Source organism: Caenorhabditis remanei, chromosome IV (assembly GCF_010183535.1).
Source record: "Caenorhabditis remanei strain PX506 chromosome IV, whole genome shotgun sequence".
NCBI classification, from domain to species: Eukaryota; Metazoa; Nematoda; class Chromadorea; order Rhabditida; family Rhabditidae; genus Caenorhabditis; species Caenorhabditis remanei.
In genome coordinates, this window is record NC_071331.1 from 18,398,170 (window position 1) to 18,424,765 (window position 26,596).

The 26,596-nt window shown below is 38.9% G+C and overlaps 12 protein-coding genes across 12 annotated transcripts; 8 read left to right on the forward strand and 4 right to left on the reverse strand.

The window, feature by feature from the left end:
* Positions 1-164: 164 nt before the first annotated feature.
* GCK72_015090 (uncharacterized protein) lies at positions 165-2,174 on the forward strand (the record flags this gene model as incomplete). Its single annotated transcript, XM_053730623.1, has 8 exons — positions 165-295; positions 342-606; positions 1,026-1,195; positions 1,244-1,410; positions 1,456-1,680; positions 1,728-1,840; positions 1,886-2,012; positions 2,059-2,174. The coding sequence occupies 8 exons, from the start codon at positions 165-167 to the stop codon at positions 2,172-2,174; spliced, it is 1,314 nt and encodes a 437-aa protein (XP_053585395.1).
* A 107-nt stretch (positions 2,175-2,281) lies between these two features.
* GCK72_015091 (uncharacterized protein) lies at positions 2,282-2,719 on the forward strand (the record flags this gene model as incomplete). The annotated part of the gene is made up of 2 exons (XM_053730624.1): positions 2,282-2,422; positions 2,468-2,719. The coding sequence occupies 2 exons, from the start codon at positions 2,282-2,284 to the stop codon at positions 2,717-2,719; spliced, it is 393 nt and encodes a 130-aa protein (XP_053585396.1).
* Positions 2,720-5,845: 3,126 nt separating this feature from the next.
* GCK72_015092 (uncharacterized protein) lies at positions 5,846-7,718 on the forward strand (the record flags this gene model as incomplete). The annotated part of the gene is made up of 8 exons (XM_053730625.1): positions 5,846-5,976; positions 6,027-6,291; positions 6,340-6,478; positions 6,656-6,893; positions 6,943-7,109; positions 7,159-7,383; positions 7,429-7,541; positions 7,587-7,718. 8 exons carry the CDS (start codon positions 5,846-5,848, stop codon positions 7,716-7,718), a joined length of 1,410 nt encoding a protein of 469 aa, XP_053585397.1.
* A 110-nt stretch (positions 7,719-7,828) lies between these two features.
* GCK72_015093 (uncharacterized protein) lies at positions 7,829-8,425 on the forward strand (the record flags this gene model as incomplete). Its single annotated transcript, XM_053730626.1, has 3 exons — positions 7,829-7,869; positions 7,917-8,127; positions 8,180-8,425. The coding sequence occupies 3 exons, from the start codon at positions 7,829-7,831 to the stop codon at positions 8,423-8,425; spliced, it is 498 nt and encodes a 165-aa protein (XP_053585398.1).
* A 60-nt stretch (positions 8,426-8,485) lies between these two features.
* On the reverse strand, positions 8,486-11,022 carry GCK72_015094 (uncharacterized protein; the record flags this gene model as incomplete). The annotated part of the gene is made up of 11 exons (XM_003108388.2): positions 8,486-8,728; positions 8,773-8,983; positions 9,035-9,146; positions 9,195-9,321; positions 9,370-9,479; positions 9,522-9,746; positions 9,795-10,205; positions 10,261-10,347; positions 10,396-10,534; positions 10,578-10,842; positions 10,892-11,022. The coding sequence occupies 11 exons, from the start codon at positions 11,020-11,022 to the stop codon at positions 8,486-8,488; spliced, it is 2,061 nt and encodes a 686-aa protein (XP_003108436.2).
* Positions 10,266-15,933, forward strand: GCK72_015095 (uncharacterized protein; the record flags this gene model as incomplete). The annotated part of the gene is made up of 8 exons (XM_053730627.1): positions 10,266-10,314; positions 14,420-14,501; positions 14,551-14,612; positions 14,660-14,886; positions 14,936-15,095; positions 15,141-15,263; positions 15,325-15,774; positions 15,827-15,933. The coding sequence occupies 8 exons, from the start codon at positions 10,266-10,268 to the stop codon at positions 15,931-15,933; spliced, it is 1,260 nt and encodes a 419-aa protein (XP_053585399.1).
* A 742-nt stretch (positions 15,934-16,675) lies between these two features.
* GCK72_015096 (uncharacterized protein) lies at positions 16,676-17,854 on the forward strand (the record flags this gene model as incomplete). Its single annotated transcript, XM_003108475.2, has 2 exons — positions 16,676-16,819; positions 16,901-17,854. 2 exons carry the CDS (start codon positions 16,676-16,678, stop codon positions 17,852-17,854), a joined length of 1,098 nt encoding a protein of 365 aa, XP_003108523.2.
* GCK72_015097 (uncharacterized protein) lies at positions 16,990-19,059 on the reverse strand (the record flags this gene model as incomplete). Its single annotated transcript, XM_053730628.1, has 3 exons — positions 16,990-17,228; positions 17,678-17,849; positions 18,874-19,059. 3 exons carry the CDS (start codon positions 19,057-19,059, stop codon positions 16,990-16,992), a joined length of 597 nt encoding a protein of 198 aa, XP_053585400.1.
* On the forward strand, positions 18,303-19,761 carry GCK72_015098 (uncharacterized protein; the record flags this gene model as incomplete). Its single annotated transcript, XM_003108570.2, has 6 exons — positions 18,303-18,470; positions 18,518-18,719; positions 18,764-18,990; positions 19,033-19,179; positions 19,226-19,355; positions 19,559-19,761. 6 exons carry the CDS (start codon positions 18,303-18,305, stop codon positions 19,759-19,761), a joined length of 1,077 nt encoding a protein of 358 aa, XP_003108618.2.
* A 1,148-nt stretch (positions 19,762-20,909) lies between these two features.
* On the forward strand, positions 20,910-21,789 carry GCK72_015099 (uncharacterized protein; the record flags this gene model as incomplete). The annotated part of the gene is made up of 5 exons (XM_053730629.1): positions 20,910-20,992; positions 21,040-21,107; positions 21,204-21,427; positions 21,473-21,589; positions 21,667-21,789. 5 exons carry the CDS (start codon positions 20,910-20,912, stop codon positions 21,787-21,789), a joined length of 615 nt encoding a protein of 204 aa, XP_053585401.1.
* A 125-nt stretch (positions 21,790-21,914) lies between these two features.
* On the reverse strand, positions 21,915-23,755 carry GCK72_015100 (uncharacterized protein; the record flags this gene model as incomplete). Its single annotated transcript, XM_053730630.1, has 6 exons — positions 21,915-22,114; positions 22,685-22,814; positions 22,860-23,006; positions 23,055-23,284; positions 23,328-23,529; positions 23,588-23,755. The coding sequence occupies 6 exons, from the start codon at positions 23,753-23,755 to the stop codon at positions 21,915-21,917; spliced, it is 1,077 nt and encodes a 358-aa protein (XP_053585402.1).
* A 562-nt stretch (positions 23,756-24,317) lies between these two features.
* Positions 24,318-25,119, reverse strand: GCK72_015101 (uncharacterized protein; the record flags this gene model as incomplete). Its single annotated transcript, XM_003088460.2, has 5 exons — positions 24,318-24,446; positions 24,521-24,621; positions 24,673-24,766; positions 24,816-24,925; positions 24,978-25,119. The coding sequence occupies 5 exons, from the start codon at positions 25,117-25,119 to the stop codon at positions 24,318-24,320; spliced, it is 576 nt and encodes a 191-aa protein (XP_003088508.2).
* Between the last annotated feature and the right edge of the window lie 1,477 nt (positions 25,120-26,596).

The window sequence follows — 26,596 nt, forward strand, 5'->3', positions numbered from 1 at the left end:
TTTGAGAACGGGCATGCCTATTTTTCAAGCAAATTTCACTACACGCCCAAACCGGAAAAGATCGAAAGTCTGTTCAGAAGTGCAATAGATTTGAAAAATTCATTTCGTTTTATGGAAGCACTCAACATATTCTATTTCATATTATCGGCGTAACGTCTCGAAAAATGGATCTTCCGAAACCAAAACCATCTAAACGATTAGACTTACAAGGTATACGTGCTCTTGCTATTATTGTGGTACTCGGATTTCATTTTTACCCGGAATACTGTCCAAATGGTTATCTCGGTGTTGATCAGTGAGTCTTATCATTTCGGATGAATCGGACCAATGAGCTTTTCCAGATTCTTTGTTCTATCCGGATTCTTGATGTGTATGCTACTAAAAAGAGCTGAAAATGAGTCGACCTGCTCCCTGGTTACTTTATTCTACTCAAAACGATTCAAGAGAATTCTACCGTTGTATCTAATTATTATCTTCATTGCCATGATTTGTCTCTATAACTATTTCCCAGATACTGCTATTGAGCTGAATCAAGAATCTGCTGTTCACGCGCTCCTTTTTGTTTCCAATCGCCCAACTACTGACCAAGAAGACTATTTTCAGATGGTGAGTTATTCATCCAATATTTACGAAATAACGAGTCACAGCTATCTATCGCTGTGGACATCTTCACTCATACCTGGTCATTATCTGTTGAAATTCATTTCTACTTCCTGGTTCCTTTCATTTTTCTATTTGCAAGCGACCTCCCAGGACAGTATCAATATGGATACTACGGAATTATAGGTAAACTAATAATGGAGAACCTTTGAATCTTTAAAAAAACTTAAGGCTTGATTTCGTTTTTCTACTTTTTCATTTCCCCGGCTACGATAGCTTTCAACAGTGTGTTCGCTAGAATATGGCAGTTTTTGATAGGTGATTTCTACCGTAAGAATTTGGTTCTAGATGAAATAGTTTGTTAAGGTATGGTTGTCTACCTCCTGACTATCCCAAAATCAGCTGACTCCTACGAAGCACTTCAGAAGCAAGAAGAGGTCAGAGAACTATTAATGGTTAATGAAAATCAGGAAGTAGATGACAGTCCATCAGAGAGTCGTTCAGCAAGATTCACTCAATCCGCTGCTTATTTCTTTCTGATAGTCCTAACTTTTGTGAACACCTACCCTGTAGCTCTGCCAGCGTTGATTGTAAGGTACACAAAATTTAAGTTGGAACATGTGTAGCTTCGATATATTTTCAGACCACTTGTGACCATAGGTACTGGATGTCTTATGCTGATCTCTGATGAGAACTTGATTCTCTCTAATAGAGTTTTGACATATATTGGAGATATTTCTTATTCTTTGTATTTGATTCATTGGCCAATCTATGCTTACTGGAAGCTGTCTTGTAATGGAGATCAGATCTGTGAGGAAACAGAAAAACTGATTTCTTTTCAATTGCTTCTTTTAGATTTGTTTATCGCTTTGATCTCATCCGTTTTCCTAGCCATAATTACTTACGAAACATTTGAGAAATGGTACCTGAAGTTATCTTCTACAAGCATCGGATTAATGGTTGTCATTTTATTCTTCCTAAATATCACTGCTATCAAAAAACAAGACATTATGGATCGTATTTATCTGATGAGAAATAATGTGACGAGCTTGGATGAAGTCACATATAATATGACGATAGGTAGGCGGAAGAGATTGGTTTCCTGGTATTATGAAACGTGTTCACAGAAGATGTCATCCGTCTGAATACCAGATGGAGCGTGAACGATATGAAAAATCTGTATGCTCCTTCATGTGTTTACGAGAAAGAAGAAAGTCCATTTGGATGGTGTAGGCATAAAGTAAGAGGTAGTCAGAACCTGATTAATCTAAAATTGAGATCACAGGGCCTCTTAAAATCGGGTAAATACAAGTTGGCAATAATTGGGAACAGTTGGACGGCTAACCATGCAAAACTTTTCTATCAGGAATGTGGCTATAAAGCTAAAAGTATAATGCAAGGGTCGGCATCGGGTGAGTTCTGAGGGACAACTCCACGAAGAAATCTTACTAATTTTAGGATGTGAGCCATTTTTTCCATCTATGGACAAAGAAAGATGTAGACGAAATTTCACAGACTATGCAGAACATATTGAGAAAGAAAAACCGGATTTCGCATTTGTGATATCAAGGTGAGCATTCACGGATACACTCGTTTTCACTTTTCTTTAAGATACTTATCAATCGGTGGTCCGTTACCCGAAAATGTGACAAGTTTTGACGAAGATCCAACCTATCAAACAATGAAAGCTCAAATGCTGAAATTCATTTCGAATATAAAATACAAAATGTATATTCTGGATGCATTCCCTGCAATCGATCGATGGAAGATTCCAAGAATCGGATTCATGATGAGAAATGGAACAGATCCGGTGGCTATTGATGTGAGATTAAAATAAAAAGTATTCAAGATAAAAACAATATTTCAGAATATGTTGGTCCGCCGAACATCTGACTACTTCATGTCCCGCAAACGGTATGCTCAACTTTTGAAAGACTGCGGAGAGAAGTGTATCATGATAGATTATGTACCAGAGTTCTACAAAAGAAGCACCAATACATTCCGAACGTTCGACAAGAAGGGATTCTCATATTTCACCACTGAAATGCATTTAACGCCTCATGGGATTGAGAAAATTAGACACATTTGGAAAGATATTTGTGGAAAACTGCAAAACTAATAATTAAAGTGTATCTTATGTTATTTTACTAGATACAGCCCAGTGAAATAAGTAAAGTTTCCTTTAAAATACATTATCTTCCATTCACTTTTCTGCTTATTCATTCTCAGATCTTTACAGCCTGTTTTGCTTTGATCCGAATCAGGTCTTTGATCTGTAACACACACTACTAGAAGATTTTCCCATTGCACTTTTTGGAGTCGTTTTTCAACTCATAATTTGATACTGATTAGAGAAAACGTCACCGTCTTGAAAATCTGTTTGTCCGGATGTCCGAATCGCTGCGACTTTATGACACACTTCCAAACTTCTTAGTTTTCAACTGACGTTCATACTTGGTACTGTACCTCTTGTCTTACTGTATGTCTGTTTATCCAGATGTCCGCCCACTGTTATTGCACGTCACAACTTCTTGTTTTCCCAGACAGAATAACATCTACCTAATTCTCAGAAACTATAAATTTCCGATACATTTTTTTTTCCTGATACAAATCGTATAGTTTCAGCCTACCTACTATACTGTTTTTCTGTCGTAATTTCCGTTTCCTCTCCTGTCAATATTCTTATACGTAGGCGTGAGAATTGGAGTTGTGCCGTTTAAAGAGTTGAAGGGAAAACGACATATTTTTATAGGAGGGAGCATTCAGTCTCATACGGAAACGTTAGAAGGAAAGTAATCCAGGTTCTTTCAAGAAATATTGTACACTTTTTAATAGAATCAATGCTCATTTTCAATGTAGACCATCGTACCTTTTCCATACACAGAATCTGAAACAATCTCACAGTCATCTTCAAAACACGCTAGTGGAATGCATGTATAAATAGAACTATGGACTCTTCAATTGACTCAACACATCTTCTTCTCGGATCACCTCCACTCGGATCATGAAAATCCAGTATTCTTCCGCGAGACTTTAGAAATGAATTTTAAAGAGATCTTTTGATTGAAACATACGGATCATGAAAAATGAAATCGTATAGATCTTCAGTGAGATAAGAAAAGCACTAGAGAGACATCTTCCGTGGATAATGTTCAAAAATTAAATCAGTGAAAATTCAGGAATGAGAATCCGGAACCGAATATTGCCGTAATACTTTTACTGAATTTTTTTCAGTAATTAACCAAGAATTATCAACTCGATTTAGACATATAGATACTTTTAAAGACGATTTGTGACATAAACTACGAAATTACTCATATTAAATTGGAGGGATGTATCATTTGAAACACGCTCTGCTTCTATTTAATATTTTTTCGCACTTTCAGGTAAGTGTTTGTATTCCAAACTCTGAAACAACTACGGATACAATACAAACATAAAACAACACGAGTACTTTGAAATTCACTTCTCAGGTGTGGTTAAATGCGAAAAAAACAATTTTGTCTATAATTCCTTACTTATTAATCAAACCTGGTTTGTTCCAAGATATGTCTGTCTATTGTCTCCCGGGTTCTTTTTAGATCTGATCCTAAATCTTTGCGGGTTTCTTCGTTCCCATCCGTTCTAGATTTTGAAAGACCAATTCTCGGCATAACTGATCACATTTCTGAAGCTTCATGGAAACCGGTTTAAAAAAAAAGCAAGTTTCATTTTCAAATGATCTCGAATGGGTGGAGAGAATCAGTAAATAAGCTACCAAAATGTTGTCCGATGACCATAGATGCTGATAAACAATTTTTCGAATTCTTGAAGTCTCTCTGGATACAAAAAATAGAATCAAAAAAACTATCGAAAAATTTCGGAAACTCATGTACCAACCTAATATTAGTCTTCGGTATTCTAAAGATTCATAATACGATGAGTGTTCCATAATAAATTTCTTAAAACATCGATATATAAAGGACTTTTGAATAAATTCCAATCTGCGAATTTGAACTTTTAAAATTGGAGAAAATATACTTGACCCATATTCCAGAATTGTTACACGTTTGTCATATCGCATTTCAAAAAAACGTTTGGAGTGCGGAGGCCTGAAGCACATTGATATAGGATAAGGTACAAGCATAAGTTCTTTGAAGTTCACTTCTCAGGTGTGGTTAAATGCAAAAAAAACAATTGTGTCTGAAATTCCATACCTATTCATCACACCTGATTCCTTCCAAACTATGTGTGCCTTGTGTCTCCGGAATTATTTTTATATCTGATCCTATGGGGGTCTGTTCGTTCCGATCCGTGCTAGATATTGAAAGATCAAATCGTCGGCGTAAGTGATCACATTTCTGAAGCTTCATGGAAACCGGTTTCAAAAAACAAGATGAGAAGATGGCAGAAATCATTTTTCCAGATGCAAGATGAAATTTATCACGTTGTGTGATTAAAGTTTTTTACTGAAGAAATGTTTCATTCCATACTTGTCAAGGCTGGGCAATGTCCGGCAAGGCCCGAAGGCCCTGCTTCAGAAAACTCTCCACTTTTTTCAAAAAATTCTAAAAAATTTGAATTTTGAATTTCGGCGTCAGGACCTTAAAGAAATTGACCCCAAATGCAACATGTAAGAAACTACTGTTATAATTAAACAAATTATAAACTGTCCTTGAATCATGAAAAACTACAATGGTAACAAGAGTTGCGTAAAATTTTTAAAACAGAAGTCGGAAGTCGGAAGTGTAAAATCCCGGAAGGTGAAAATCGGAAGTCGGAAGTTTTAATTCCGTCCAGCTCTGATAAAAACATTACGGATGAGTAATTCATTGAAAATTCTTAGGAATCGGTTCAAAAGAATTATTATTCTGAGCTATAGAAAAGCGATAAGAACTTGCGCTCAGACAACTGTTTATTTTGAAAATAATTGGTAAAAAGACGCCAGCAACAAATAATTAATTTTAAAAATTAGCACAGTACAGACATGTCTTACCTGCATTGCCTGAATCACCGACCTCTCATCTGCAACTACAATCTGATCCATGCCAGCCGATTGTCGTTTGGCTACCTTTTCTTATCCTTGTTCGAATCTTTTCGTCTTTGTTCGTAGTGATCCGTGCTAGATTTTCGAAAATTCTTTCCAATGCAACCAATTTCTGGAGTCTTTATTCAAAAACAGGATCGTCAAGATCCGGACTCTTGATTCTGGAAGGAGGCACTTTTTCTCATCCAATGGCATTATCGCAGTTTTTGCCGTCTCGGAATGGACCAACACAAGAAAAAACAGTCCAAAAGGCTGGACTTGCAAGGTATTCGAGCTCTCGCTATAATAGTTGTACTTGGATTTCATTTTTACCCGGAATACTGTCCGAATGGATATCTTGGAGTTGATCAGTAAGTAGCTATTGACTAATTAGACAGTAAAATAATTTATAATGTTTCAGGTTTTTCGTCCTTTCCGGATTTCTAATGTGTATGCTGCTAAAACGAGCTGAAAAAGACTCATCATGCTCCCTGGTTACTTTATTCTATTCAAAACGATTCAAGAGAATTCTACCGTTGTATCTACTTATTATCTTCGTTTCCATGATTTGCCTTTATAAATATTTCCCAGATACTGCAATTGAAACTAACCAAGAGTCAGCAAAATATGCGCTGTTATTTGTTTCAAACAGACCAAAGACTGACCAGGAAGACTACTTTCAAATGGTGAGTTACAATTACTTTCAGCTAACTTTATTTTAAGAGAAGTTTCAGTTATCCATCGCCGTCGACATCTTCACCCATACCTGGTCCTTATCTGTTGAAATTCAGTTCTACTTTTTGGTTCCTTTCTTATTCCTGTTGTCGACCAGAATCCCAGAAAGGTTTCAGTACGGTTACTATGGAGGAATCGGTTTGTTTTTGTTATTTAGTTTTTAAGTTGATTTTGAAGAAGTTTTTCAGGACTTATTTCTTTTGCCTACTTCTTTACATCTCCAGCTACAGTAGCCTTCAACAGCGTGTTCGCTAGAATATGGCAGTTTTTGATTGGTTACCCTTTTAATCACAAACTATTTTGTTATAACTCCAGGAATTTCAGGAATGGTGGTATATCTCCTTACTCTCTCAAAATCTACAAGTAATTCCTATCAAGTATTGCAAAATTTTGAGGATGAGAAAAAACTTCTTGTTGATGAGGAGAGTCAAGAAATCGATTGCTCTCCTGAGAGAAAACTTGAAGATTTCATTCAACCGGCTGCGTATTTATTGTTGACGGCTCTTATTTTTGTTACAATGTTCCCAACTGTTTTATCAGCTGCTATTGTGAGGTATGACTAATAGTCTACGAAGTTTCAGTCCTTCGATACCTAATTTCAGACCGCTAGTCACAGTTGGCACCGGTTGTCTAATGTTGATTTCTGATGAGAATTTGATTCTTTCCAATAGTATTTTGACCTACATCGGAGATATTTCATATTCTCTATATCTTATTCATTGGCCAATCTACGCTTACTGGAAGCTTACATGTGAAGGTGATAAGCTTTGTAAGTTTTGGATCGACTATCTTGAATCAGTTCAATTTAATGATTTCAGACTTGTTTGCCGCTCTGATCTCATCTGTCATTCTCGCCATTATAACATTTGAAACATTTGAGAAATGGTATTTAAAATTGTCTTCTACAAATATTGGAGTAGTTGTTGTAATTTTATTCTTTTTGAACATTACTGCTATCAAGAAAGATGATATTATGGACCGTATTTACTTGATGGGGAAAAATGTGACAAGTTTGGATGATGTTACTAATGACATGACAGTTGGTAAGCTAAGTGTGAAACACGAGAAGTTTTTAAAAACGTTTTCAGACGACGCAATCAGACTCAACACTAGATGGAGCGTGAACGATATGAAAAATCTCTACGCTCCGTCATGTGCCTATGAAGTTGCAAAAAGTCCACTAGGATGGTGTAGGCATACGGTTAGTAGGTCAGTTGAATTTCAGAAATCGAGTTGAAACTTTCAGGGTCTCTCAGAATCGGGTAAATACAAGTTGGCAATAATTGGGAACAGCTGGACAGCCAATCATGCAAAACTTTTCTATGATGAATGTGGCTACAAAGCAAAGAGCATCATGCAAGGATCTGCAAGAGGCTAGACAACCAAGGTTTTCTAGATTTTCAATAATGGTTTTCAGGATGCGAAGCCTTCTATCGGTCCTTGAATCGTGAAAGCTGTCGGCAGAACTATACCCATTTCGCGGAACGTATGGAGAACGAGAAGCCGGATTATGCATTTGTGATTTCTAGGTGAATTCGTGCTAACACACAGTCGAAAACCATGATTTTCCACTCAGATATGTTTCAATCGGTGCACCATTTCCAAAAAATGTAACAACTTTCGACAAAGATCCAATTTATCAAACAATGAAGGAGCAAATGTTAAGATTTGTATCCACCATCAAATACAAAATGTACATTCTGGATGCATTCCCTTCGATTGATCGATGGAAGGTTCCACAAATCGGACCGATGATCAAGAATGGGACAGATCCAGTAGCTATTGATGTAAGTCTTCCATCCAGGACTCCCAATTCATTTTCTGAATTCTGAATTCCAGAATGTTCTGGTCCCTCCACAAAATACCTACTTCATGGCCCGTAAACGATATGCCCAACTCATCAAAGATTGTGGAAAAAAGTGTGTTCTCATAGATTACGTGCCAGAATTCTACCAAGAAGACACAAAAACCTTCCGGGTGTTTGACAAGAAAGGATTCTCATACTTCACGACACCATCTCATTTGACACCTCATGGAATTGAGAAAATCAGACATATCTGGACAGATATCTGTAGGAAGTTATAGTTCTTTTTTCTAATCTTATCTGCAAATAAAAAAGTTTTCAATTGTTCATTATATACAACATCACAAGTTTGTGCAAATCTCTGTCCAAACATGCCGAATGTGTTCGATACCATGTGGAGATAAATGCAATGGATCCGTCCAATAGGAGAATCCCCGGTCATCAAAATAGCGGAATGTTCCAGTTGCAATGTTGAAAAATTCCGGAAGATAATCCACGAGAACACATTTTCCATTGCAATCTTTTATCAACTGCGCATGTCTTTTTCGTGCCATTTCAAAGTTGTCCGGTTTGATGAGAAGGTTCTGAAAAAGTATATTTTTGGGCCTTTTTTCCTATTAGAACTCACATCAATCTTCTCCAAATCCGTATGATTCCGAAAAAATGGAACAATCTCGTCTATAATTTTTCGATTTATTCTCGGAATAGCATCCAGAATGTAAAGTTTGTACTTGATGTTTGAGATGAATTTCAACATTTGTTCCTTCATAATTTGGTAGGTGGGGTCTTTATCAAAACTGTTGACATTTTTTGGGAACGGGGCACCGATAGACATGAATCTGAACCACTCAATATGTAGAAGTCAAATCATTTGAAATTTTCAAAGCTACCTCGTGAAAATAAACGCAATATCCGGCTTCTCCTTTCTTATTCTCTCCTCAAAATGTGTGAAATTTCCTCTACACAACTCAGTATTTCCACTTGGGTATAATGGCTCACAACCTGAAACGACCTGTTGCTCCTGGCATCTGATGGCTCACGAAGTCTTACCATACGCAGCTCCTTGCATGATACTCTTCGCCTTGTAACCACATTCTTGATAAAACATTCTAGCGTGATTAGCAGCCCAACTGTTACCAATTATCGCAATTTTGTATTTTCCAGATGGAGAGAGACCCTGAAATCTTTTACATGTGTAGAATCATATTGGTTTTATTTGACCTACCGTATGTCTACACCACCCAAGGTGAGACTTTGTTTCATAAATACATGATGGAACCCGTAAGAATTTTCTGTCATAGATACTCCAACGATGGTTGAGACGGGCGGCGTCGTCTGGAACTCAAAACTATGAGAATTCAGTAGTCACGGACTAACCTAATGTCATATCCTCTGTGACATTATCCAGATTAGAAGTGTTTTGTCCGATTGAATCAATATGATCCGTGATTTCATCCTTGTTGATGACAACTACATTCATAAAGAACAACATCACAACTATCAATCCAATACTTGTCGATGATAGTTTCAGATACCATTTCTCAAACGTTTCGAAAGTGATAATAGCAAGAATGACGGATGAGAGCAATGCACAAAGCAGCACTGAACACACAAAGATTTTTTTTCTAATTAAAAACATATAAGGATTACGGTATCTGTCTCCATCGCACGTGAGTTTCCAATAAGCGTAGATTGGCCAGTGAATAAGGTATAAGGAGTAGGAAATGTCTCCGATGTAGGTGAGAAGTTGATTAGATAGAATTAGGTTTCCATCAGAAATGAGCATAAGGAGCCCAGTGCCAAAAGTGACAAGAGGTCTCATCAACTCCGGCGGTGACACTTTCGGGAATGCGGTTACAAACATCAAAATCATTAACAAGAGGTATGAAAATTTCTTGGACATTTTAAATAATTTAGAAAACTGCTCATTCGGACAGCATTCCATCTCTTGACTCTCTTCATCTCCGAGTAACTTTTTACATTCTATGTCTTCTTCCTCGTTGTTCAGAGCTTGATATTGAACTTCTGTTTTTGAAGTTGATAGGAGGTATACGACCATTCCTGAAATTTAAAAAAAGATAAAATGCTGATCAGTTGAAAAACTGGAAAAATGAACCTATCATGAACTGCCAAATCCTTCCGAACACACTATTGAAGGCTTCGGTTGAAGGTGAGATATAGAAGAAGACGATGGACAGAAGACCTGAAATCTTTCATTTACATATTTAGTTTATTAAGAGAGAAAACAAACCCATGAGGAGATAACAAAAATATTGAAATTTGCCAGGTAGAGCTGATGCAGTTATGAAAATGAAAGGGACCAAGAAGTAGAACTGGATTTCAACCGATAAAGACCAAGTGTGAGTGAAAATGTCAACTGCAAGGGATAGCTGAAAACAAAAACGAAAATTACAGTACGCTGACAAATAATACCTGCTCAAAATAATCTTCCTGATCGTTTTTCGGTCTGTTGGACACAAACATTAGTGCATGAATTGCAGATTCTTGATTCGTTTCGATTGCAGTGTTTGGGAAAAAGTAGTAGAGACAAATCATGGATATGAATATTACAAGTAGATATAATGGAAGGATCCTCTTGAATCGTTTTGAGTAAAACAAGCTGACCAATGAGCAGGGAGATTGATTTTCAGCTCGTTTCAGTAGCATACACATCAAGAATCCAGATAATACAAAGAATCTGTATTGAAATTAGTGAAGAATTTGAATAATCGGTGTAATAAACTCACTGATCAACTCCAAGATACCCATTCGGACAGTATTCCGGGTAAAAATGAAATCCAAGTACCACAATGATAGCGAGAGCTCGAATACCTTGCAAATCCAACCGTTTCGAAGGTTTCTGTTTAATTTGGTCCATTTTTGAGAGGGATACTGTATTTTTTAATCGGAGTTTGGTTAAATAAAAGTGCGTGTGAGATGATTCCTACTAAACAATGAATTCGAACATCCCGTCTATTAGTACACAGCATGCTGAGCAAATACGACTGGATGAGAGAGATACCAATCTAGTTACTGTGACAAAGGTGGGAAGTATATGATAGTGTGGTTTGTTGTTTTTTCGAAAAGAAAGCAAAGCACTTATGAGAAGGCGTTGAAAAACTTTTTAGCAGTCGCGAAGCCAGGGACCAAGGCTTAAGCTATACTCTTCAGAAGTCTCAAGGAGTTCAGACTTTTTTGCAAAGCTGGAATTGGCAAGAATCTCATCTTCTTCAGCTCACAATCAAGACTTTAGTCTTCTGACCAGATTGTTCACTATAACTTCAAGACACCTTATCAACAGGACCTAGTTACTCCAATGATTATAAGCGAATGCTTTTTTCTGTTCTCCATTTCAACCCCATTTTCCTTTTTTTTTCCTTTCCCCATAACTCCCATTAAACTTTACAGCATTTATCTAGTCTATGTTTTCTACTTTATCCCATTGAACTATTGACCTACTGTCTAAACAAGGCATTCCCACCTTTTTCTCACGTACTGTTTGTGATCCCTGATGTCGGAGGGAGCTGGCGCTTGCACAAAACACGATCTTTTTTTGCAAGTCTACTATGAAAGCGAAAGAATGTAGATGGATCGAGAGGAGATTTTTGAATTGAACTTTTGGAAATACTTTGGTAAATGGAAGAGAAGGTGGGTGGAGATGGATTTGCAAAGAGAGAATGGTGCACGGAGAATACAGTACCCTTAGATACGTTTGAGAGCCTGATGAAAATAGATTTTCTGCTCCAGAGGTATGGAACCTGACACATTGAATAGGGGAAGCGTTATAAAAAAGTTGAAATACAATTACCTAATTCATTAAAACCAGAGTTTTAAATCTAAAAAATAAGATTTCTTAATTGTAAGGTTGTCTCGTGCATTTTTGAATTCATGTTAATTAGTTGATCGCTGTCCCTCACTGTGATAATTTTTCACGTTGTATCTGTTTCTCCCCCTTTAAAATAAAGACGTTCGCAAGTTCTGTGCCCAAACAATTTTATTTTGAACAGGAACAATTGAGACAGCAACTGTGAAACCACACATACACAAAAGTGATAATTACAACATAATAGTTCAAGAACCAACCAAACAGTTGCAATCTTACGTCATTCGTTCAAATGATTCATCGTTACGCCAGCAGTCAATTCTTGTTCAAAAAGGGAGAGTGTGTTACAATATATCTCCTTCTATTCAGCTTCTTCTTTCTCCACTCGTCATCTCAGTCTCTCCAATCCAATCAATATTTCCCTCGATATTTCTTCATCTGAATCTTTTTCCCGGAACCTGCGCTTCTTCTTTTCCCTTTTCTCTTTTCTCTCCTAATGTAGGCCAATTCATCGTTCAACCGTGTTTCTCTCCTCCCTTTCTCTAAAGTTGTGGATAGAGAGGGAAAGCTGGCGAGAAGAAAATATATTGAATGATGTTACCCAATATTATTCAGTTATTACTTTTATTAACAATTGCTTCTCTCGTTGAGGCACAACTTTTTTCACCTTGTAATGGTAAGGGTTTGTTTTAAATTTTGTTTGTAACCAGCCTGGCTGCCGCGCCTTCGGCGCTTCATCCGGCTGGCCTCTCCTTATTTACGTGTTCACCTTCTCAAAAATGTGTCCGCGTGGCCGAGTCACAGGTAGTTGGCCAGCGACGAAATACGGACCATATACGCGTCCGCGCCGGACTCAAAAAGAAGTAGCTAAGGACGATATGTGTGCGTCATATACGGTCCGTTTCGAGTCCGCGCGCCGAAAAAGTTGCTCCTCTCCCTCCCACCGCCAGCCCCTTCCCTACTTTTGTTTCCCGGTTGAGATCGTCATTTAACAAGGAAGATTAGTGATAAAATTACTATTTTATTTAAAGAAAGATAAAAAGGAACATTGAAAATAATGAAAATAAGATGAAAACATAGCAAATTAGACATAGAAATCACAAGTTTGTCCGCCAGTCGTGTCCTTGAAATCAATCGAAATCCAATTGTCGTAGAAGCAATATTCAGTCGTTGATTTCCGTTTTTCCCTTTGTATTTCTGAAAAAAATCAATTAATTGCGGAATAAAAAATATTTATTCAGTTAACTTACTTTCGAAAAAGGGTTCCTCCTCCGAACAAATACAGATGTCATGTTTGAGAAGGAGTTCCGGCCAATTTTATCGAATTTCCTCACTGAAAAAATTTATTTTGAATAGAGAATGTTGAATACTATCACAAACCTTTGAGGAAATCGAAGAATTGGTTCCATTTCAGCTATCGCCGCTTCTTCTCTTTTTGGGGCCAACGGACTGACTGAAAACATACTAAATTTTCGATCATTCACAGTTAAATGAGAGAATTTTTCACGAAAAAAATTAATTAAAAGAAATTTCAATATAAAAAACATAAAGAAAGGCGAAACTTTCGAAAAATAGGGAAAGAAACGTTAAAACTCCGTAAATGAAAATAAAATTATCATTATCCGAGAGGAGTCCGAGAGCTTCGGAAGAGCTGCTGCAAGCGGCCGCCGCGGCCAGTCCATACGGACTATTTCGCCAATCCATATACGGTCCGCGCTGAGTCCGCGCGCGGACGCCTGCCGCCCACTTCCTCCTCTTTTCCCGAAGTCCACACTGCGTCCATCTACAGTCCGTAGCGGGCCATAATTCCGCCGCGGACTCTATACGGGCGGAAAATAGAACTGAATCCGCATGCGGTCCGCACGCCAACTACCTGTGAGTGGTCCAAGGCGGCGGTCTCTGCGCAAAGAGCGCAAGTTCGATTTTGGGCCCGGCAGTCTTTCTTTCACATTTCTCAAAATTTGCGGACATTGGGACAGATGGACAAACCCCACATGCGTTTTATATATAAGAATGATATGTCTTCGGTTTTTAAATATTTATAGAAAAATTCGTTTGAATATTTCGAGAAAAAGGGATCTGAATGCTAAAAATTGTTTTATTTCTTAAGAAGAAAACAACAAATTCGAGTTTTTTGTGTTTTAAAAACTATTGCTAGCGAAAATTTATTCCGTTCCAATTAGGAAATTGACGTGTTCAATGCAACATTTAAAACAAAAAATTCCCAGTTTCAGTAAAAACAGTAAATAATTTTTAGACTGGAAAGCATGCTTAATTATTGAGGCGTTCAACTTTCACCAACCCCTCAAAATCAAATTATTCAGAATTGATTGAGAGAATCACATGGTTACGAAACAACCATAGTTGTAAAATTATTGAATTTAAGGTAAAATTCATATAACGAAAACTAAAATTATGTTCTGATATTTCAAAAAAAAATTATATTTTTCAGGAAAATCCGCTCTCGGAGGTGTTTGCGACGTAAACGGAGATTGTGACAATAAAGGTTCAATCTGTTTGAGAGGGCAATGCAGGTATTATCACATTTCAAAATCTGCATCATTAATATATTTCTATTTCAAGATGCCACCCTCACTACACAGAAGCAAGAGACGAAAAAGGAAGACTGCCGAAGTGCGCGCCACGTAAGTTTTTGTTGCTCTTTTCAAAAAACCTATCAAGGAGCTTCCAGTCCCTTCAAAAGTTGGCGCAAAATGCTCTAACAAATGTCGTGAACCCCTATTCTGCCGTAATGGAGAATGTCAATGTGTTCAAAGAGGAACCACGAGAATATCAAATGGAGAATGTATTACTACGTCAAGAGTTGGGGACAGATGCTCAAGACATTATGATTGCACTTCCCCGTTCTCTGCATGTCTGAACTCTCAATGCGTCTGTATTTCTGGAACTATTCAGCAGGTATCCATCTATTCTTGATTAATTTCTAAAAATTTTCTTGATTTTCAAGGGCTCCCGCTGCGTCGCGGCTGCAAACTGTCCACTTGGAGGTCTACCAGGACAGAGTTGTGTTCGACGATCAGATCCATCCCTCGCATTCAATATCCCTCCAAATCAAGACAACTGCCCATCTGGTCAAATTTGTGTTACTGCTGCTGATAGTCAAGTTGGTAAGTCTAACTTCTCAAAAGCATTTTGAAAATGAATTTTTTCAGGTCACTGTTGTCCTGTTGTCTGCCCACTTGCTAGCCACGTAGATGTGAAATATTCATGTGATCCAGACGCAGTTCCAGCATTGAAATGCCCTTCGGATTCTCATTTCTGTCATTTCTTGTCAGGTAAGTTACTTTTTCTACACTGCCACCTTTTCTTGGGCTCTCCAAAACATCGAGATTCCAGACGGAAGTTTCTCCCAAGCAGTCTGTTGCCGTCGTCCTTGTAACTCAATGGCTCCAAATGCTCTCTACGCGAACAACCAATGTATTCCACGTGGACAACTGAACTCTGCCTGCACATCAAACGCTCAATGTGGCGGAGGAGAAGGAATGGAATGTATGAAAGGACAATGTCAGTGTCAACAGAACTTCCATCCAGCTGTCGATGTGCTCACTAATCCATTGAAGAATCCATCTCAGTCATGTTCAAGGGATTGTGAGAATGAGAGTTTATCGAAAGACACCAGTTGTATGAAAGCTGTTCCTTTGAATTCCCTCTGCTTCATTCAAAAACAATGCCCTCAGAACTCGGGTTGCTATCGTGGAAGATGCATGTGTCGTTGTGGATTTGCACCAAAAAATGGAAAGTGTGTAGAGATTCCTGCGCCATCTACGACTACATCTGCGCCAGCTCGTGAGTTTTTGTTTCTCTATGTTGCCAATTAGCCCATTTTTTGTAATTTCAGCAGCGATAATCCCTGGAGTCAATATTAATCCAGGAGATGAACTATTCAAGCTGTTCGGTCAATTTCTTGGAGGTGGAAATGGTGCAGGAGGTTTGAAGTTTGGATAAAAAGATGAACGGGGTTCTCACTGTCTTTCATTTCCCAACCCAATCGTTACGAGGTACTGAATAAGTGTTTGTGTTCTTTTTTTGTATAATTGTGTCTGAAATTATTTAATAAATAGTTTTCTTTAAAACGTTAACAGACACACAGAGAGGCAAAAACATTAGAATAATGTCAAGCCAAAACCCTGAAAGGAAAAACGTAGATCACGACATTTTTCCAAATGACGAAAATTTCAAAAACCAAATTAGCTAACTTCTCTCGTCTTACCAGTTATGTCCTGTGCCCCAAAAACTTCCTTCTCTCATCCTCTTCCTGCCTGCTAACCATCATCAAGTCAACCCGGTAGAACCGTTTTCACGGCATCGACAAAAACCGATTCGCCGATCGTCAACTGACTCTCGAGAGAAATAGGGTAAGAAGTGAAGAGACGCAGACAAACTAGAAGATGTTTTGATTAGAAGACGCAAGAGGGACAAGGACGTTCGGGAGAAGAGGAGTAACGGAAAAGATTGAAATTCGTATTATTTTGATGAGACGCAGACGGAGATTTCAGTTTGTGTTTTCCAATGTGTTTTTCGGTCAGGAAAATTGAAAAAAGTGGGGGAAAAGGAGAAGAAGATAGGAAGCAGAGGAGGAGGAGGAACTGTCCTTGAAAACAGTTTTCAAATACTCTAAACATTCCCAACAACCAAAATTCGGGTATAAAAGGAATCAGTTGGGCCGAGGAAGTCAGTCGGTACAGCAATGACCGCTTCAACAACATTTGCCGCTTCGGCAGCAATCCTTTCGGGGATAACCATTGTCGGATGCCTTTTCTTCGCCGCTAAAGTCTTCAATGAGGTCAACTCTTTGTACGATGACATCATGGTTGATATGGATGCCTTCAAGGTGAGTAGCGTCGTCTTTATCTTTTGTAACGTAGCTCCCTCACCGAACAAGCCGAACAAATTTCAAATTTCTGATTTTCAGGTCAAATCCAATATCGCCTGGGAAGCTATCAATGACGTAGTTGCACCAAAGGGAGGAAACCCATTCATGCGTGAGAAGAGAGGATACGCTCAATACGGAGGTGGACACGGTGGAGGTGGATACGGAGGAGGCGGAGGTGGCGGAGGATACGGAGGAGGACACGGAGGAGGTGGTGGTGGTGGATACGGAGGTGGTGGCGGCGGAGGCGGTGGATGCCAATGCTCCCCAAGCTCCAACACTTGCCCACCAGGACCACGTGGACCACCAGGACAAGCCGGACTTGACGGTCTTCCAGGAGCCCCAGGACAACCAGGAGCCAACGGAGGAGCTGGATCCAACGGACAATCCGAGGGAGGTCACGGAGGATGCAAGACCTGCCCAGCTGGACCACCAGGACCACCAGGACCAGCTGGACAAGCTGGACTTCCAGGAAACGACGGAGAGCCAGGAGCCCCATCATTCGGAGGAGGTGCCGGAGCACCAGGAGCACCAGGAGCCCCAGGAGACGCTGGATCTCCAGGACAGCCAGGAGGACCAGGACAGCCAGGACGTCCAGGAAAGAACGCTCAAGGAGGAGCTTCCCGCCCAGGACCACCAGGACCAGCTGGACCACCAGGACCACCAGGAAACAATGGAGCACCAGGAGGTGGATACGGAGTCGGACCACCAGGACCACCAGGACCATCTGGACGCCCAGGAGGCCCAGGACAACCAGGACCAGACGGACAACCAGGAGCACCAGGAAACGATGGAACTCCAGGAACCGACGCTGCCTACTGTCCATGCCCAGGACGTGGAGGAGGCGGACACGGAGGATACGGAGCAGGTGCTGCTGGAGGAGCTGTCGGAGGAGGACACGTCCAAGGTTACTCCAGAAGAAAGGTCGCCCGCAAGGTTCTTGCCAAGAAGCGTGTTGCTGTTCATCGTCGTATTGCTGCCAACCGTCAGGCTTAAGCCATTTATTGAAATATTCAAATAAACAGTTTGCATTTATTCTTTTCTGTTTTGAATTTCCCCAAAACAAACCGAGACACATCTCTTGTTTTCAGACTACACCGAGTCCAATAATCTGACTCATTTTCATTCAGTTTTTGATCCTTCTGATCACTCAGCAGACTAATTTCCAAGCATTCGTTGAGCTTACTCCAGTAATCTTCAAGTTTTCATTCACACTTTAGTCACACGACAGATCGAAAAAGGGTCTAATCCATTAAATTACTACGGATGGATTTTACTATGAATGGAAGTGAGTGCCCTCCAGGGAGATTTACTAGAAAAAATCCAAAAAAAATGGATTACGGTAGAATGGTGCACTACAAACGGATTAGTGTAGAGTGGTTTATAAGGGATGGGTTAGAAGGGCTACGGTTTATTTTTCTGGAATCCGGTGATTCTCTTCGGGATGGAGCTTCTCACAAGCGACCTGGATCAAAGTCTAAACTATGTATTCCGAAACGGATTTCAACTAAACCAACACTTCTACAGTTGTGAAGGAGTTGATGGATTTGCTTCGGGACAACCTAGACAGTACCTTGGTACATACTTCATGACTGTCGGATTTATTTTGTTGGTAAGTAAACTTGGCTAAAGGCACATAGTACTTCATGTCATTTCTAGATAATATACATTCCCTGTCTCATCGTCGTCGCCCGTAGCGACCTCATGAAATCTTCATGTTATAAAATTATGGTTTGTCTTGGAATCCTTGATATCTGCTGCATTTTGACAAACTCCGTTGCGACTGGATTCCTAGGATTCGTGGGAGCAACTTTCTGCTCTTATCCATTCTTCATATTCTTTATGGGCTCTTTGGGATGTGGTAAGCTCTACTTATAGAGTAAACATCTTGTATTATGTTTCCAGGGTGTTGGATGGGATCCTGCGCTTCTTGTATCCTCCTTGGCATCAACAGATGTTGTGATGTTAACCAACATCTCCGGATTCGCACTATTTTTATTGGGCGGAAAATGTACCTGACAATCTCCATCCCTATTCTGTACACCATATACTCTACGTTTTTCACCAAACCCATACTTTTCAATTCCAACTACATGAGCTGGTTCTTCAACCCAATGCTCCCGGGAAACGAGGTTTTCGCAGAATAATAGATAAACAAAACTATACGATTCCAGGCATCCGACTACATCAATATCGCACATACCATCAACAACTGTGTCGTTTCTATGGCTACAACCTCTATCTATGCTTATTTATGCATTTTGTTATTTGCAAAGAGCAAGCATTTCCGATCGGAATCCATATCAAAAACTCAGACTCAGGTTGAGAAAATCTGGCGCACCTTCGACGCGTTCACTATCTTTTCAGATCTTCTTCCAATCCGTTCTAATCTGTTCTTTCAACGCAATTGCCGCCTATATCTACGTCTACATGCAATTCTTCTACTCACCCCCAGAAGTCGTTCTCATCGGTCAACTTGCTTGGCAGTGTGCACATGGTGAGAGAGCACAAAAACAAGCAGGAGAAGAGTTGCTAAGAAACGAGAAGTTTTGTCAGCATTTTTGTCTCTTTTTAGTCATTTCAAAAACGTGGTTTGTGCATGCATACATAAAAGTGCAAAACGTTGTCATCGTGTGAAACTGAAAAGAAATTTGTCAGCATATCCAAAATGACAAAGTCAGTAACAAAATAGAGTTTCAGGTTCGGTGTGCCTCATCTACATCACAATGAATAAGACAGTCCGTCGTGGAGTTATTGATCTAGTTGTACCACGTGTCATTCGTGATCAGGCAAGGATTGGAACCAACCGAACCACAATTAGTCGTCCGATTCTGAGTGTGGTTGGAGTGGATGCTAAGTTAGGCACAACAAGGACTGCAACGAGTTCCGGCACTGTGTTCTAGACTTTTGAGCTTCCGCATCTCTCTTTTTCATTTTCTCATCGCCTACATAGCATTCCATTCCATCTCTCATTTCCAATTTCTCTCTTTCTTTTTCAGTAACTTTTTTCTTTTTCTCTCATTATTACTTGATGAATAATAAACGTATTCCTTCTTCTTCTCCTTCTACCCACTGAGCTCCTTTCGAAGAGAGCCGAGCAAAGTCCACTTCGCCTTTCCCACTCCTTCGTTGTCCCCTTCTCGTCAATTGTCATCGTGTGGGTACTCTCAAGAAGAGAGCTCACCTCAGACTCCGCCCCCAGCTCCATTGCCACGACGACGTGAAAGGGGAGTCGTGTACATTATATAGGTTGCAGGACATTGAGCTGCGACGGCGTGGAAGAGGGCGACGTCGTGTTCTTTCAGTGGTGACCTAGTTTTCGAATAAACATTTTGCTTTTAAAAGCAGATATTGGCTAGATTTCAAAATGTTCTGGGGTGTCGAGAAATTAAACTTTCATCCAAGTATCTGGCGAGTCTATCCAGTTAGCGAAAACAAAACTTTGCCGGTCGACTAGCTTCAGCCCGACCCTGATATTGTTTTTCCTGTTCGAACGTGCCGTTGTCAAATTCAAAGTAAAAACTCCAAGAATGCACAAAAATTCCTCCGCTGATGCTTTAAACCACGTCATAGTACCTTCCTGTTCCAAAAATGTTCAAAATTTGTGCATGCTCCATGAAGTTTGCTCACCTACCTCTCTTACCCCTTCTCCCTCTTCATCTCTCTACTCAATTCCCAGAATTTCCCCCCGTTTTTATGGTGTTTGACTCTCTTTTTTCGTCTTCTTCCCAACCTATTGTTCTCCTTTAATTCCCTCTTCTCCTTCTCCTTCTTATTCCAAATTCTCTCCATTTGTATCCACAATAAATCTCCTTCGTTTTCTTCCTCTCCTCCTCCTCCCTTCTTCTTCTTCTCTTCATACACTTCGTCTATTTTTCCTTTTGCTCCGCGAGCACCCACACCAAAAAACGTGTTTTTGATTATTGGCTTGTCGCCGCCCCATCTCCTTCTTCTCCTCCCTTCCCGCTCTTTTTTCCTCCTCTTCAACACCACATTTCCTTCCTCCGATATACATTTCTTTAACTTTTTTCAGTTCTTATTTTTCAGGCTCATGTCGCCAGACCAGAAGCATCGCTACAAATTATATTATGCGAATTCGAGAGGACGTGCCGAACCGATTAGACTCGTTTTTCAGTAAGTTATCTGCAGAGTATTAACATTTCAAAACAAACTAATTTTAGCTTTCTCGGTGTGGACTTTGAGGATTATCGCATGGAGATGGGAGACTTCAACGATGCCATGAAAGCTAGTAAGTGAATTTGCAAAGTTTAGGAAAACATTTTCCGCATTTACTATTGGTCTTTGAATGGGTTCAGTGTACTTTTAACGAATATCCCATTTCTAGAAGCTCCAATGAGACAAGTACCATTCATTGAAATCGACGGTGGCAAGACAACTCTCTGCCAGACAGTCTCAATCTGCCGCTACTTGGCCAAGTCTGTTCAACCAGACAAATGGTTCGGTGGAGCCACAAAGACTGACTCTGCAAAAGTCGATATGATGGCTGATGGGTTCGCTGATATCTATCAGTTGGCTATGTTCGGCAAGTATGGACCGGAGGACATTCGGGTAAAATCAGCTCACCTGGCTGAAACACATTGTTTCTTGTTTCAGGATAGTCTGCAACACATGTACAAAGAAATGATCGGCCCAAAACTCAAAATCATGGAGGATATTCTCAAGAAGAGCAAAGGGGATTACTTCGTCGGAAAGTCCATCCACTGGTGTGACGTCTACATTCTTGGAATCCTTCAGGCGTTGGATGAGGTAAACATCTTTGTTATTAAATAAAATGTTTTATTACTCAGTACGACGATGGAGTTCTCGACGATCTCCCAGAGCTCCGTGCCTTCTATCTCAGAATGCGCCATCTCCCAGAACTCAAGGAGTACATTGATGCCAACTGGCCAGCCACCAAATACAAGGAGTAAACGATGATTTCAATGGAGTTAATTGATCAATTGATTGTGATTTAAAATTCAAAACAAAAAATACAATGACGATTCTTTCTAATATTTTGTGTCAAATAAAGTATATATTTGGGAAATGAGAAAAGTTAGAAAATCGCTGTTCCAGAGCTGGTCCCTTGGGTAGGAATGGTGGATTTTCCTTCTGTTCCACCAATGGAGAGACGATGAACTTCTTTACGATAGGTGCCGATTTTATGTTTGTTTCTGAAGGAAACAGGAACAAATAGGTCAATAACTCCACGACGGACGGTACGGTTCATAGTAATGTAGATGAGACAAACGGAGCCTGGAAATAGATGGTTGAAATGAAAATGCGATTCCTCATAGTTGTCAAGACCTGGCCCGGGAGAGCCCGGCTTCAAAAAATGACCTTTTTCCAATTTTTTTTTGAAAATTTTCAATTTTTCATCGAAAATGTGACCATTTCTGATGATTTTTCTGAATTTCTTCTAATTCTGAATACCGTAAATATTGTATTATAACGGCACCTGTAATAGATCGGCACCTGTATTATAACGGCACCCTGTCTATACTCAGAATTTATGAATATGATTATCCCGATCTTTTTTCTTGGTTCTGATTAGAAGCGTGCTTAGTAACCTCTAGAACCACAAATAGAACGCCCAAAAAAGTCTTCCCGTTTATATTTGATCCGTTTTTGAAACCACAAAATTTCTCTCGAACGCAGTTGAAAAATATAACGGCATGCCGTTATAATACCATATTTACGGTAATAGTCAAAAATTTCAAAAAATTTGAAATTTGAACTTTGGCGCCAATTTACCCGGGCCTTCGGGACTAGACAACTATGTGATTCATAGTTGTAGTTAGTAGAACGTTAGTTCCCGATTCATACCATGAGACCACTGCCATGCGATTTGTCCGATAAGAATCATGAAGGGAGGGAAAGTGAAGTATTGCATGTAGACATAGATATAAGCAGCGATAGCGTTGAAAAAGCAAATCATGACGGATTGGAAGAATACCTGAATCCGTTGAACTCCTTTGAACTTTAATTGAGAAAAGGTTACTTGTCTTTGAGTCTTGGTCATAGATTCCGATTTAATATATCGACTCTTTGCAAATAAAATTACACAAAGATAGGTGTAGATCAAAGTAGTTGCTCCCGAAACAACACAGTTGTTGATCGCGTGTTGGATATTTACGTAATCGGTAGCCTGGAAAAAGTGTGTCTGTCTGTGTACAAGTTCAATAAATGTCCTCACCTCTCTCCCATTTGGTAGTAGAGGATTGAAAAACCAGCTCATGTAATTGGAATTAAACGATGCAGTCTTTGTGAAGAATATAGCGTAAAACGTATAAATCATGGGAACCAAAATAGTGACATAAATCTTTTTCCCAATAAAAATTGCGCGAATTTTTATGTTATGATTAACATCACAACATCGGTTGAGTCCAAGAAGAATGCAAGTAGCACATGATCCCATCCAGCATCCTGAATTTAAAAAAGCTTTCTTCCGTGATTCGAAGCAACCTACCACATCCAAGAGCTCCCATGGAGAATATGAATATAGGGTAAGAGCATAGAGTTGCCCCCTGAATTCCTAGAAATCCGGTGGCGATGGAGTTGACGAAAATGCAACAAATGTCAAGGACTCCAAGCCAAACCATTATTTTATAACAAGATGATTTCATGAGATCACTTCGACAGATAACCAAAAGACATGGGAGGTAAATGATCTAGAATTAATTCAAAAATTATAAATTACGGAGTCTGCAAGTCGGACCTAGGACCTACCATCAAAAACACACCAACAATCAGAAAATACGAGCCAATCAATGGTCTGGGTACTCCCAACTGAAATCCATCCACTCCAGTACAGTTATAAAAGTTTTCATTCAAATGGAACCCATTTCGAATGACATAATTGTAGCTTTGGTCGATGTCACTCGTGATAAACTCCATTGGAGTTGAGGAATAAATGAGCATGGAATACTACGAGACCCCTTTTAAACCATCTACTATAATCCGGTATAAACAATAGGGCCGTGCAGTTTTTGGATTTCTGATCAAATCCAGAAATCCCAAAAACAAAAGAATTCTGAAATACCGGGAATGACGTCTCGGATTATAGTAGTCCTGATCATTTGACTTTCGGAGAAAAAACGAACGATCAAGTGGATGTTTGAATTTTTTATGCTTCGAGCATAGAACAGTTTGAAATCGAACTTGAATTCTAGGAATTTCGAAAAGTAAATTAAAAATTGTTAGATTAAAATAAGATCAACCGGTTCAACGAGGGTTTGAATTAGATCAGAAAGTTCAAAACTTCAAAACTCAGACGAACTTTTCGAGATGTTTTGTAAAGCTCTATGAAATCATTTTCATAATTTCATTTCTTGGGTATCGTTTCAATGAATCAAATACAATCTGTTTTTCTTTGTTTTTAAAGAATTCCGTCGAACAAATTCATTCTGACATCTTTAATTAGTTTATATAAAAAACATAAAATTAAACAATATTAGAATCACTTCCTAGCGAGAAGAGTTGCTAGCAAACGTGTTAAATTAAATTCTTCTACTACAGGCAGATTTTTCTTCGGACACCCGGCAGGCTCCTTTATCACAGTGTCTACGCGCCTTGCCAGATTTCGGACCTAAAATATTATTAAAGTTATTCAATACCAAAAAAAAATTTTCTATTATTTCAAAAATTTGAAGAAAAACAAACCTGTAGACGAGTAACATTCATTCCTTCAGCCTTCGCTAAATCCCAGGCTTCAGTGATAGTTCGATTTTCGAGGAAACCTCGGATTTTATCAGCTTCACGGTCTAAAATTTAAAATTTTGAGAGTGTTTCTTGATAAATAAAAACAAAAGTACCTGCAATTTTAGCTTTTCGTCGTCTCATCGGCTCAATATACGATCCATCGGCGAGAAAATAATGCACGAAGCATATCTGATCCATGACTATTGTCTGAAAATTGTTCGTTTTTAAAACATTTTTGAAAAAGCTTTATTCTCACTTCTTTCCTAAATGAAGTATTTTTATAATCTGTGGATTGCGTGTTCCGATACCAGACTCCATCGATTGTTACTCTTTTGTATTTAGGTTTATGGCGGAAGTGTGTCGTAGCTGAAACAAAGCATTACATTAGTATTATAATTCAAATATTTTGCTTTCTTACCGTCATAAAAACTCCACTGGTGGCCATCATCTACATCTGTGTCTTTGGATGACAGATCGAACTTCAAAAGAATGGATTTTTCTTCATCTAATCTTTTTAATAAGTCTGGGTACACCGAAACGCAATTCTCAAATCTGAACATTGAATTGATTGATTAATAATAATTTCGACATACTTTTCTCCTTTGATAAGGTTTTTCCATTCTATTGCACTCAAATTTTTGTTGAAAAAAACTGGTTTTGGTTTGGCTTTCATTCTGAAAAATTGATTTCAAAAATTTCAACAGAGAAAGAACTTTCGAACGATTTGATCCGAAAAGTTCAGTAAGTTAAAAGCAAAAAATACGCGACTAGGGAAAAAATCGAAAAGAAAAGAAGAGAGATAAAGATCTTTTGATGCGTAATAGACAGCAAATGCAATGGTAGACAAAGATTTGAAGGTGGACAAAGAACATATTCACCGCAGAGAAAAAGGAGACAAAGACGCCCGGGAGGAGAAGACATCGATCTTACTAGGGAATAAGATATTCAAGGCAAGGTCGAATTCAAAAAAGGTCATTTAGCTTTGTATCTCATCTCGGAATATTCTATCAGAGAGTTCCATAAAGGCGTGAATTATCCGATCCACGTTCGGCGGTAGCAACATTTTTCGGATGTGTGCAAAAGTGACGCATGTGATATAACTTATATCATGTACCAGTGCATCTATTCATTTACAATTTGACTCGTTGCCTTGAAAACGAAAAAAAAACAAAAAGACAGCTTAAAAATAATCTCTAATGGAAACCCTTGAAGCGCAAAAGTAGTGGATATAATGTAGTGCGGCCATAAAATGCAGATTCAAGAACTTTCTTTTATCTTTATAAGTTTTTTTTTTTACTTGAAACTGTCTCGTGAGGGACATGTTCAAGTCTTCTGTGAATTATTATAGCCATTTTGTCGTGAAAAAATAAATAAATAAATTAAAACAAGTTTGGACTATCTGACCAGTAATTGACTTCTCCATCACTTGGGATTTGTCGTTTTCCTAAAGACCTCCTCTGCGATGACGTCACATGTGTTCTTTTTGTTTCTCTGACTCTCTATTTCTCTCAAGAACACTCTTACACTTTCCTGTCATGCTTGGTTTTTATTGAACATCGTCACTGGTTTATATGACAACTTGTTTTTATTAGAAACTGTGTTGGAACAGGATATTTCTAAAAATCAAAATTCAGGTTGTGGCAACTTTATTTCATATTTTGATCTCTACGAGACGATCAACAAAAATGCGAAGATATGAATGTGAGTCCTCCGAGTGGAAATTTCAGACAAATTTCTCGTTTTCAGTCTCACATAGAGTCTACAGAAATACTCGTTTCAATAACAGAATAGATGATTCAGAAAGTAAAATGTAAGTCATTGTATAATTGAAAATTCGTATTCATAGATTTGTAAATTTACAGTGGAGAAATGAGTTGCCGATACATTAAGTACTGGCGCATCGTAAGGCCCAAATCTGACAAGGGAAGTATATGACGGGCCGAGTTGAACTTTTTGGCTCTATAGGCAAAGAATGGTCCCAACCGCAAAGAACGGTCCCAACCGCAAAGAATGGTCCCAACCGCAAAGAATGGTCCC